The sequence below is a fragment of the Nicotiana sylvestris genome, chromosome 11 (genome assembly GCF_000393655.2).
Source record: "Nicotiana sylvestris chromosome 11, ASM39365v2, whole genome shotgun sequence".
Lineage (NCBI taxonomy): Eukaryota > Viridiplantae > Streptophyta > Magnoliopsida > Solanales > Solanaceae > Nicotiana > Nicotiana sylvestris.
In genome coordinates, this window is record NC_091067.1 from 62317345 (window position 1) to 62330342 (window position 12998).

The window sequence follows — 12998 nt, forward strand, 5'->3', positions numbered from 1 at the left end:
CAGCATTTATTTTCTTCCCTTTTTCCTCCCCAAAAAGTTCTTCAAGTGCTCCCTCAACATATTCAAATTTGTTACGTGGATCCAAGACGGAAGCAATAAAAATCATTTTATTCATCTTTTCAGGCTCACCCCAATACTTCTTGAACTTTTCTTGCATTTGCTGAGCCATTTTTCTCAAATGCTCATCCTCACTAGCTAAACACATTTTCAAATGACAATAAAGTTCAGATACATCCTCAAAATGAGAATTACAAGTGACATAACGTGAACCTGAAACTTTTTTAGTTAGCTCGTGAAATCTTGCAAGAAACTCTATCACATTCCTCACATTCACCAAATCATCAGATTCAAGAGGACCTGCATTACCACCATCTTCACAAAGATGAGAACATTGATATGCAGAAAATTCATCATCAAAAAGATGCAACTTGTCAAAGGCTTTGTCAAAGTGTTGTGTTGTATCCAACATCAAATAGGTGGAATTCCACTTGGTAGGAACATCCGAACACAGCGTTTTGGTACATTCTACCTTTACATGTGCACAACACTGTTTAAACTTTAAGGTCCTTGCAGGCGAAGATCTCACATACCTCACAATATTTCTAACACGTGTCACAGAAGCATCAAGTTCTTTCAAACCATCTTGCACAATTAGATTTAGTATATGAGCCATGCATCTCACATGAAGATGTTTACCACTCATCATATTAGTTTTCCACATATCTAACTGTTTAGACAATTCTTTGACAGTGACATCATTTGAAGAAGCATTGTCCACAGTAATAGTGAAAACCTTGTCTAATTTCCATTCAAGCAAACAATCCCTAATAGCTTTAGCCATCTCTTCACCCTTATGACTAGTGATAGGGCAAAAATTAAGTATTCTTTTATGCAACTTCCAATCCCTATCAATGAAGTGGGCTGTCAAACACATATAATTTATTCTTTGTAATGAAGTCCAAGTGTCTGTTGTTAGGCAAATTTTTGGTTGTGCTTCTCTAAAAGAACTTCTTAGATTTTGCCTCAATTCATCGTAAACTTCATAACAATTCCTTGTTATTGTTTTACGAGAAGGAAGACGAAATAGTGGTTGAGTTTTTCTCATAAACTTCATAAAGCCTTCATTTTCTACAAAGCTAAATGGTAGTTCATCAGTAACTATCATCTCAATTAAGGCCCTCCTAACTACTTTTTGATCAAATTTCCAAATTGATCCTTCATCATTTTGGCAAGATTGAAAATTTATCTTTGTTTGACTATTATCTTCTGCAATTTTAAGTGGGTATTCTTTGCATCTAAGCAAATGATTCTTCAATCCTGTTGTTCCATTCTTAGATGAATTAGCAGCATAAGCTTGTTTACAATATCGACACCGTGCTTTCCCAACCCCATTAACCTCAAATTTATCAAAATGGTTCCAAACGTCAGACCTAGGTTGCATTGCTTTCCTTTTCTTGGAATCTTGAGTATCAATGGTGTTGGTGTTACTATCTACCGTAATAGGTAAACTTTCACTAGAACCAACATCACTTACTTTACTTGTATCTTCCATCTATACAAAATTAAACAAATATAAACATAAATTAAAAATCAACAAATTAACTACCTTGCTATCAGTAATGCTGAGAGAATGTAAATATGAGAGTGCACTTTTAGATTTTAGTTATTTCAAACTAGCTATAAGTAGCTTAAACTACCATGTTTCTACTATAACGAATTAACAATATTTTTCCAATAGATGCAGCAACAGTCTAATGTAACTGCAGGCTAAGCAAAACCTAAAAAGGCTAAAGAAGCCATTAACAATATCCTTTTCTAGCCATCTATAAATAAATAAAAAATCATGGCCATTATTACTCAAGTGACAAGTCCACGCTCCACAATTATTTAAATCTTTCCAAACCAGCAACCATAAGAATGTCACAACAAAGAAGACTAACAGTGAATTCACTCAACTGTCATCATCCTAAAGTGTCTATCACAAGAAAAATGCATGGAAAGTTCTAAAAATCAGACCTAAACAAAGTAATCATATGGTAAGCCTAACACATAGTCGTGTACTCATAACTGTTATTATACAAGCAAATGAATTAAACAGCATGAACGTGATACAGATGATATTTTCCTACTAAAGGGAAAAGCTCGGAACAACAGTTCATTCAATCAACAGTACAACCAAAAGAAAGCGAAACATACCTTTGAAATTGAAATTGAATCGAGCTCGGAACACTGGAACAGGACAGCAGCGTCTTCGACACTTCGTTTGCCCGGAATTTGTGAGGAGTGAGGAATCGAATCGAGCTGGAAATCGCCGCCTATAACCCTAAATTAGTTTGATGCAGAAAATCAGAAATTAAAAAATTTATCGTCTGAACTCTGAACTCAAAAAGTTCAAAACTTAAAAATATAAAAACTCAGAAAAAACCTCAGAGAGTAGTCGAGTACTGGGATGAGAATGAGATGAGATGAGACTTACAAAACTTACAAAAGTAGTGAAGTTAACCGGTGAAGATGAGATGAGACTCGAGCTCGACTGTCGACTGGTCGTAACTCGTAAGTCGTAACTCGTAGACTGATATCCTAAGCAGTCGATTCTCGTCTAGACTCGCAGACTGATATCCTAGACTCGCAGTCGATTCTCGTCTTCTTCTCGATGATATCCTTCCTAAGCAGTAAGCCCTAATGGCTAATGCCCTACTTTGATGAGAATGCCTAATTTGATTCTCGACTTAGGTCTTGGGTATTAACTGACTTGGGTAATTGATTGGGATTGGGCTTGGGAGTTGGGGGAGCTGGGCCTGGGTGGGACGCCGGGACGGTATGGGACTATGGGGCATGGGCTATTAAATAGGTAATTGGGCTTAGAACTTAGATATAGTCATATATATTATATAGGTTCACCAAATTTTCGGTATTTCGGTTTACCGAAATTGTAAAATTATAATACCGAAAACCGAACTGAAATACCGAAATACCGAAAATCCAGTACCGAATTAGACCGAAATACCGAAAAAACCGAAACCGAAATACCAAATTAATTTGGTTCGGTTCGGAATTCGGCTTTTCGGATTTTATGCCCACCCCTACATTTTGTTAATACTTTATGCAGTCCATTCATATTGATCCCTATAACAAAGCTAACTTTGCTTGTTTCAGCCCACTGCCAAATCTTGGTAAATCTTATGTTTTGTGTCAAGATAATGGTTTAACTAAATGTTTGATACACTTGCTACTATAAGTTCAGTGGCTTTATTTAAGTGTAAGGGTTAGCTAGTCTGTTAAACAGAACTTTTGGTACAATATTCCTGCAGATTCTCCTAGCAACAACATCCACTGATGGTAAATGTCGAGTATTTTCAACATTCATTAAAAGTGTCGATGCAAAGTATGTTTATCAAAATTTTGTTCTCTCCATTCAGTAAGATTTCTTCAATATACACGGTTTCTATAATTACTCACTCAATGGATCAGGGACTCTGCAATGGGGAATTCTGCAGATACCAAATTTGGAGAGGTCTGAATTATATCTTATTACTCTGCTTATCCAATTCTATATTTATGTTCAAAAAATATGTTGCCCATATCTTACCCTTAACAAGTTTGTTTTAAATACCCTCCGTCAGATAGAAGAGAACTTCATAAATATACTAACTTATTCATTGGGAAAGTAAATTATGATCTTAAAGCCTGGAGCGCATAACTTTTGTGTTTGACTGAATAAGAGTTCTTTCACTTGCCAACTGAAGTTAATTTGTATTGAAAACAAAATGAAGTTGACCTTCACTTACTTTCCCCAGCAGAAGAATAAGACACACTGACACTTATATGGGCATGGAATGGATCCAATTTCTGGCTACAAAAAGAAAGCAGCTAGCTTCCACAATCTGAACTCTCTTTTTATAACTATTTATGATTTTAAACTATCAAAACTTAACTTATTACTCTCAAGGATGTTGCATGTGATTGGATGGCACTTGGCATGGCCCAGAATATACAGAATGCGCACATGAAGTACCAAACTAAGACAGTAGATCTCACGAAAATTATTAAATTTTCAATGAGTTAATACCTGGAATGAGTTGGCCTTCTTTGTTGGTACCAGTAGATGGATGACAAATTGGTTGCAGTGCTGTTTGCTGAGCAGATGGAGCTTCTCCCAATGAATTATCACCCAATGCCGCTAGAATAATGTTAGCATCAATATCAATTCCTAAACGCTGAAGTCGTGCAAGGACATCTGCAACAGCTTCTTGACGGATAGTTGCCTTGTGTTCCTCAATTTTTTCCTCCATTCTTTGTATCTTCTCCTCCAATTTTTGTATAGAATTTGAAGTATTCGAAGAGGGTTCAAAACATCTTACTTTCCCTCTCAAAGAAGTTCTTGTAACCCCCCGTCCATACAATCTCAGACGTCCCGGATGTTCAGGTCCCATGACAGATGCAAATGCCTCAACAGACTCATTGCCATTTTTGTTTTGTTGTGCTTCAATTTCCTCCATTTCAGCCTACAAAACAATATCAAAAAAATATAATTCAAGTAAATAAAAAGTAACCAAATAGAAACAAATAATTGATCTCAATATAACATTAATTAATCGCACAATTTTACTAGTTGTATCTTCATCCGCGGACTTGTATGATCGCCCAACTTTTCTTTTCCTTGTAGCAACAAAGACTTCCTTTGCTGATAAAGGATCCGAAGTTTTCTTGTCTTTTTCCTAGTTACATGAAAGTGAGTTAGCATTCCTAGCGATCTGCCATGAATTAAACAAAAGCTAAAATTGAAATTTTTTTGCCGCGATTTGCTAGTTACACGCCAACTTAGAGCGAACTAAAGCAAAACTTCTTTTTCCAGCAGTGTGAGAATTCTTCAACTTTTTCCGTTTCTCAATGTTAGCTTTAGATATTCTTTGTAAACAGAAAGAAACATCAAACAATGAAATATATAATGCTTCCTGTTAAAATATCAAACAGAAAGGTACCGGAGTCATATATAATGCTTCCTGTTAAACCCACTCCTACACTCTCTCCTCTCTCCTCTCTCTGGCGACAAGAATGGTGAACTAGGGCCGCAGCCATGGCTGCTCCTCTCTCTCCCCAGCCTTTGGCTGTGGGAGAGCCCCCTCCAACCATTGAAGAGAGCATCCAAAACAATAACAATCAAAATACATATGTTGCACGCCTGTACCAAGCAAAAACAGCCGCTACTTTGAACCAAAAATACTTGAAACCTATTGAAGTTATACATGGAGTTCCAACAATTCAGTTTTCAATGGAGGAACGGATGGAATTCGCAAAGGAGGAGGGATTGCATCAAGCTATTATGGTGAAGCTGTCTTCGAATCATGCAACAAATGTATTAGTAGGACATGAGAAATCTGGAATTGAAGCAGCTATTGTACGTTCAAAGTTGGAGGCTATTGTTGCATTGAATGCAACTGGTGATCGACCTACTGTTGGGGATCCTAACTCTACTTGTTGATTTAGTTGAAAAACCAGTAGGTGAGGTGCATAAAAAAGATCATAGGACTGGGCAACAAGCAGTACAGTCAACAGGAGCACCACATCTCAGTGGCAGTGCTGTTTCTGCTGGAAATGCTAACAGATCTATAGCCAAACTGAATGCACATAATTTGGGCAGCAACGAGGATAAAAATATGAAGGGGGATTGAACTACAGTATCTGGTAACCTCATGACAGTAGGAGCTAAAATACTGGAGAATTTGAATCCTCTCAATGCACTCACTAATAACTTCATCCCCGAAGCACCTAAAGCTGATTTACCATTGAGGAACGAGTATGTTGGAGTTGGTTTGAATACTTCCAATCATGAAATACCATCTAATGACCTTGCTGGTCGATCAGGGAACTCAATACACTTATCACACCATCAACAAACACTGCCGATGATGTCTTCAGCAACAAAAAAGCCTAAGGAAAGGATTGGTTATAAAGAAGGAGAATATGATTATGATTTAGACAAGAAATACGAAGAAGATGAAGACGAGTATGTATCCAAAAGCTGGGCAGATCAGGTTGAGGAGAAGAAAGGAAACGAAGCTGATTCACTGGACAATTACGAGGTTTGTGATGAGCAAAATACCAGTCCTACCAATGCACAAAAGATCAATACACCAATTTCAAAGGCAGCAACAAGGAAGAAGAAAAAGAAGGTGCAGAAGGTGCGTGATGAAACATTGAAGATGCACGATGAGCAGGCCCATAATTCTGCTAATGTTTTGTACAACAATAAACATGAAAAGCACCAATCTCATTAATGCTTCCTGTTAAAATAATGTTCTTTTATTCTTAATAGAACTGCTCCAAAAGCCTCAACCCCAGCAATTGAAAACATTTACAGCAGAAGCCTACGACCAGGTACCAGGGAAAAGAGCTGCTCCATCAGATATTTTGAGAATGTGTATATGTAATTTAAAGGAAGGAATGAATAGGATGTACTCCTATAATTTACCATCTAGCAATTGAAAACATTTACAGCAGCATCTTCCAAAGTATATTTTTTTGCAGCTTCAGGAATATCATATTTATCCTACAATTGGTGTCAAATATGTTAGTGCAGAAAATATGAAAGATTTTCAATCAAAAATTAAAACTTAAGAAGTTCAGACCTTGGTATATTCCCATATATCCTCTTTTGTGTCCATCTTCCTCCAATCCAAAATATCAAGAGGACATAGAGTCGCATTCCTTGCCAATGTGCTGAGGAAGCTTCCAAACTCTGTCACAACTGCGTCACGAGGACCGACGGGTTGATTTAAGTTGTTAAGTAAAATCAATTTACGCTCATGTCGTCCATGTACACTTTTCATCTTTCGTTTTCCTCTTTTTCTTGTTTGATTAGAAGGGCCTTCAACTATTCGAACCAAACAAAACCACCAAATCACTATTGTTGGTAAATTTTTTATGACTGAAATAGGATGTAAATATTTTTAGATAAAGTCTATAGGTTCTTACCTTGTTCTTCACATTGTTCATCTTCAACAGGAGTTGTAGAATCCAACTAAACTTGTTCCTCTACTTGTTCCTCTATTACTTTTGTTGTAGGAGTGGTTGATCTTGTTTGTACATGGGCTGGTACTTCTGAATATTGTGGCACTAGCAGATTCTCTTCGATGATATTCAGACGCTCTTTGTTTGATTGTCTAGCAGCAGCAACATATTTTGCAGAAGTGGTTGATCTAGTTTGTGCATGGGCTACTGCTCCTGGCAGATTCTCTACAATAATATTCGGCCGCTCTTTGTTTGATTGTCTAGCGGGAACAACATATTTTTGGCTAAACGAAGTCCTTATTTGGTTTGCCAAAGATGTCATTGTTCCAGGTTTTGTGTATGTTGCGCTTGTCTTTCTTTTGGGCTTTGAAGGTCTTTCTTGACTCATATCTATCAAATCTGATGAAGAATACAAATAAAAATAGCTTTATTAGGTATTATATAAATGACAACAGTAGAATTCCAAATAAAGTGCAGCTTCATATGATAAGTTAAGGATATGCGTATGATAGTTTCAGAGTAAACTATGGCAATGCGCAGCTTAGGACAGTTTCAGAGTAAACTTGAGCCTCACATGGTAAGTTGGAAAAGATGCATATATGATGGTTTCCAAGTAAAGGTTTCAGATTGCAATACAAGGAAAAACCAAAGGAAAAAAGGAAAACAAAGGTCATATGCAAGAACAAAATTTAAAATAAAAGCAGTAGTGATGACAAAGAAAAATCAGTGAAAGAAGATAAAATAACAATAGCAACAGGCAGAATATATGCAGCAACAACAAAGTGAAAGAAGAACAAAAGAATCACCAGAACTATTATCTTGCCTTAAGTCTCATTTCTTGTCTTAAGTCTTATCTGTTCAAGATCACTTCTGCTTGCTTAAGCACTAGAAGAACAAAAGAAGCACCAGAATTTTTGCAATTTGGCACAACACTATAGAGTTACACTACTGCATACAATAGGTTGGAGTGAAGATCATTTCAAGCTCACATGTAATTTCATTAATTTCAGTCTGCAATCTATCAAGATCCTCTTGCCTTACAACCTTAGCACATATGGCTCTAAAGAAGTTTCCCAATCTAATCAATGCCAAAGAAATATTCTTGGGTAATGATTTTCTAACAGCAACTTGGAGCAAGTAATGCATTATAAAATGAGCATCATGACTCTTGTACCCCGATATTTTCATCTCTTTCTCATGCACACAACGTGATATATTCGAGGCACAGCCTTTTGGCAATTTGGCATTTTTAAAGACGGTGCAAAATGGCCTCTTCTCTTCTGGATTCATGTAGAAACAAGCTTTAGCCAATGAAATTGTTCCACTTACAACATCTTGTATTGGTTGAAGCTCTTTTCGTATTTCCATTTCTTGCAAATCGTAACGAGAATTTACATGATCTTTTGACTTTTCATCTATCTCCAATAATGTCCCAAGAATACTATCACATATATTTTTCTCAATGTGCATCGAATCAAGATTGTGCCTCAATTTGTTAGTTTCCCAGTATGGTAGTTCAAAGAAGATGAATCTTTTCTTCCATGGACACTTGTTATCCCGAGACCTTTTCTTTTGGCCCTTTCCAAATACATTCTTGAATTCACGCAACTATTCGAGGACTTCTATACCCGACAAAGGAGTAGGTGCAAGTCTATGATCCTCCTTACCATCAAATGATTTTTTATCTCTTCGAAACGGATGTTTAGGAGGCAAAAATGCCCCGATGACCCATGTAGCACATCTTATGACTATGCTTGAGATATTGAGAACATGTGCCATAATTATAAGTGGGGCATGTAAAGTTTCCCTTTGTACTCCATCCAGAAAGCATTGCTAGTGCAGGAAAATCACTAATTGTCCACATTAACGCTGGACGCATTTGAAACATCTGGTTGGATTCGGCGTCAAATGTTTCTACACCGAATTCCCATAGTTCCTTCAATTCAACAATTAGTGGTTGTAGATACACATCTATATCATTTCCCGGAGATGACGAACCTGGGATGATCATTGACAACATTATATACTCTGGCTTCATGCAAATCCAAGGCGATAGATTATAGTTCATTAACATAACAGGCCATGTGCTATGGGAAATGCTCATTGTTCGAAACGGGTTGAAACCATCACTTGAAAGACCCAATCTAACATTGCGAGGGTCGCTAGAAAATTCAGGGTGCAAGGAGTCGAATTCCTTCCGAGCATCACCATCAGTAGGATGTCTTATATTTCCATCATTCGGTCATTCAGTGGCATGCCATCTCATAGCTTCAGCTGTTTCGGGACACATGAATATCCTCTGAAGCCGAGGCTTTAATGGAAAGTACCTTAAAACTTTTGCAAGGGTTTTGGTCTTTTTATTAGTCAAGACATTAACAATATTCTTTCATCTAGAAGACCCACACACAGAACAAGTATCTACATTTACATTGTCATTCCAAAATAACATGCAATCATTAGGACATGCATGTATTTTTTTCATAATGAAGACCCAAATCTTTTATCATGCTTGTTGCCTTGTAGAAAGACTCGGGTAGCTGAGCAAATAGAAATGCCTCTTTTAACAACTCCAACAAGTCTGTGAATGCCACATTACTCATCCCATGAATGCATTTAAACAAGTACAACCGAATCGTAAAACCTAATTTGGAGAATTCTCACACCCTGGATATAATTCTTCTTTCCCTTCTACTAATTTAAAACATCTTTTTGCATCTTCTGATGGTCCATCCCTCACTCCTTCATGTCCCAAATCATCCTCGACACTTCGAAATGTATCATGAAGTAATCCATCAATATTGTCATACATGTCAGAACCTTCATCATTACTGCTTGGGCATCGAGTCTTTCTCGAGGAAAATCCTTCCCCGTAGAAAACCCATTTGATGTATCTATGAACAAAACCATTAACAATCAATTGGTCTTCCACCACATTCCTATGATGCCAAAAACAATTAGCGCACACTTTACAAGGGCATGATATTTGATTTCCTTGGGAAGCTCGTTCAAATGCTTTATCAAAAAATTTATCCACTCCTTGTATGTAGTCATCAGTTGACCTTCGAAGGCCCATCCACCTTTTATCTCCATTATGCATTAAATTAATTTTATCCTACATAACACCAAAACAACTAGTATAAAATTGGTTTATATACTCTTAATAAAAAATCAAATAATAAGAAAGATAGAAAAAAGTCACTTATTATCAAAATTATATGAATTTCACTGTTGCAAAATTTAACAGTCACCAATACCATCACATAAACAGTTACGTAAGGCAAATCTCATGGTTTCTAACACGAAATTAAAATCCACCAACTAAACCGCCAATTTTGCAAACCAAAATTTACAAAATGTATCATATAATACTAACAACAGAAAGCAAAATAGTAGGCTTATTAGCAATATTACCGGAGAAAAGAAAAGGAGCATCGAAATGATTTTCCACAATAATGAACAAGACATCGAACAACGATAGCAAATATTTTAACAAATAGTGGCTATTAGATTCAGATGTAAGATTTCCAATCACGTGTATTCATTTATGAAATACATAACAAGCTCCAAGCACAAGGCATATGAAAGAACGGAAGTAAGAACTTTTTCCAAAGCTACATTTTAGTAAAATGTAAGAACTCACAGTAAGAAGCTACATTGTATAAAGTGTAAGAACTCACAGTAACTCTTTCCAATAGTAAAATGTAAAAACTCACATTAAACCTTGTAAACCTTGTAACACTTTCCAACAGTACTTACAGAAACAACAAATGATAATGTTATAATGCAAATCGCCAACCAGCCAAGAACAGTGATTAACAGTTTGCAGCAATAACGCATAGAAAGAAGAAAAATTGCAGCAGTAACGCTGAGAAAAAAGAAAAATTGCAGCATTAATGCAGATAAAGAAGAAAAACTGCAGCACTAACGCAGAGAAAGAAGAAAAATCACAGCAAACAGTGATTAACAGTTTGCAGCAATAACGTAGAGAAAGAAGAAAAATTGCAGCAATAATGCAGATAAAGCAGAAAAAACTGCAACAGTAACGTAGAGAAAGAAGAAAATTACAGCAGTAATGCAGATCGAAAGAAGAAAAAAATAGCAATGGCCAAGAAGAAGAAGAAGAAGAAGAAGAAGAAAGAAGAAAGAAATATACATATCTGGAATTTTTCAGAGTTCCAATATTTAAGGAGTTACCTCTTTTTCTTGTTTGAACAGAAAGTCTTACAGTTATACAAGCCAAAGAAAATCACCATATTACTATTGTTGATACATTATTTATAACTGAAATAGTATGTAAACTTTTTTAGATAAAATATATAGTTGTTACCACCACTAAATGAAATAGATTTTTAGCATATCAAATCAACAGAAAACTAAAGAACAATAAAGAACACGAAGACAGACCTCCTTCGAGGTAGTGAACTGATTGATAGGAACAACTTCAAGAATTGTATTTCAAACTCTTCACATTCAGAATAGGTATTTCATGTTTTTTAACCAATAATTAGAAACCAAGGCATCAACGTATGTTTACAATTGGCATATACAACGATAAAGAGCCGAGCGATACAGAATAACAAAGAAGACATCGAGCATCGAACCTTGATAGCAAATATCGAGCATGGATTTCTAACACGAAATAAAAACCGACCAACAAAATCCCCAATTTTAAAAACTAAAAATCTTAAACAAAATTCGAGCAAAACAACAATTTTTCATCAAAACAAATTACAAAAAGTATGTAGAATAATGGGTTTACAAAGAATATTACCAAAGAAGAAAGCAGATCGAAGAAGCTGCGAACAATTTCAATACTCAGCTAACAACCATACAAACATCGAACAGGGGAAAATACCAATAGCCAGTCGTCGGAGCAGTCAGTCGTCATTAGCCGGAGCAGCCAGTCGTCGGATTTTTCAAGGTTGAAAATTGAGAGAGATTTGGGGGTTTCAGATTTAGAGAAAATAGCGTCTGTTTTGAGGGTTTGTGGTTTTTCTATATTTTTTTAATTAAAATATAACTTAAACTAAGTTATTAAAATATTGGCGGGAGTAAATATGTAGGAGGGAAATTAAGGGGGAAAATAAATCGTTCCATTATACTTTTATTTCATAAAACCGTTCCCACAAATTACTTTATCGTGTTGCCTTTATAAACCGTCTCCATAACTAAACTTATGGTGACGGTTGTTATACTATTGGAACGGTTTTTCTCTAGAAGTGTCCCAAAAGCGTTTTGACTCTATTGGTACGATTAAAACCGTTCCAAAATGTTATTTATTGTAACAGTTGCATAACCGTTAATAAATAACTGTTCCAATATGACCATTTTCTAGTAGTGCCTCCTCGTTGGTCAAATCCTTGTCCAACTGAACGGTGCTAAAGTCTAACACGTGGGATGGATCCTGTGATACTTCTGAAGCATGGATACATGAAAGACTGGATGCACAGTTGATAAATCCGGCGGTAATGCAAGTCTGTAAGCCACATCTCCCACTCGATCAAGGATCTCAAAAGGCCCGATGAACCTCGGGCTTAGCTTGCCCTTCTTTCCAAATCTCATCACGCCCTTCATGGGCGACACCTAAAGCAACACTCGCTCCCCGACCATGAATGCCACGTCACGAACCTTACGGTCGGCATAACTCTTCTGCCTGGACTGAGCTGTACGAAACCTATCTTGAATGATCTTAACCTTTTCCAAGGCATCCTGAACTAAATCAGTACCCAACAACTGAGCCTTTCCCGGCTCAAACCACCCAACCGGCGACCGACACCGCCTACCATATAATGCCTCATAAGGAGCCACCTGGATGCTCGACTGATAACTATTGTTGTAGGCAAACTATGCTAATGGCAAGAATTGATCCCAAGAACCTCCAAAGTTCATAACACATGCTCGGGGCATATCCTCCAAAATCTGAATAGTACGCTCGGACTGTCCGTCTGTTTGAGAATGAAATGTTGTGCTCAACTCGACCCACGTTG

At 36.7% G+C, this 12998-nt stretch overlaps 1 protein-coding gene across 3 annotated transcripts; it reads right to left on the reverse strand.

The window, feature by feature from the left end:
- Positions 1-1560: 1560 nt before the first annotated feature.
- LOC104233395 (uncharacterized) lies at positions 1561-12019 on the reverse strand. Of its 3 annotated transcripts, XM_070162321.1 has the most exons (7): positions 11783-12010; positions 7835-10123; positions 6976-7410; positions 6630-6874; positions 4602-4718; positions 4070-4505; positions 1561-2323 (listed from the first exon to the last, which is right to left on the reverse strand). In XM_070162321.1, exons 4-7 carry the CDS (start codon positions 6828-6830, stop codon positions 2316-2318), a joined length of 762 nt encoding a protein of 253 aa, XP_070018422.1. In that variant the 5' UTR covers positions 6831-6874; positions 6976-7410; positions 7835-10123; positions 11783-12010; the 3' UTR covers positions 1561-2315. The 3 variants fall into 3 exon arrangements, with proteins under 3 accessions (XP_070018422.1, XP_070018421.1, XP_070018420.1); XM_070162320.1 differs by lacking the exons at positions 1561-2323; positions 4070-4505; positions 4602-4718 and having other exon boundaries at positions 6845-6874; positions 8001-10123; positions 11867-12019; XM_070162319.1 differs by lacking the exons at positions 1561-2323; positions 4070-4505; positions 4602-4718 and having other exon boundaries at positions 6845-6874; positions 8001-10123; positions 11783-12019.
- Positions 12020-12998: the final 979 nt, after the last annotated feature.

Bases quoted from the DNA above. Each gene is read 5' to 3' on its own strand.
- LOC104233395 (XM_070162320.1), bottom strand. From the start codon at position 8,481: ATGCACATTGAGAAAAATATATGTGATAGTATTCTTGGGACATTATTG. The intron at 7,411-8,000 runs GTGAGCTTGAAA...ATTCTTCATCAG, and splicing joins TGAAATTAATGAAATTACAT to ATTTGATAGATATGAGTCAA.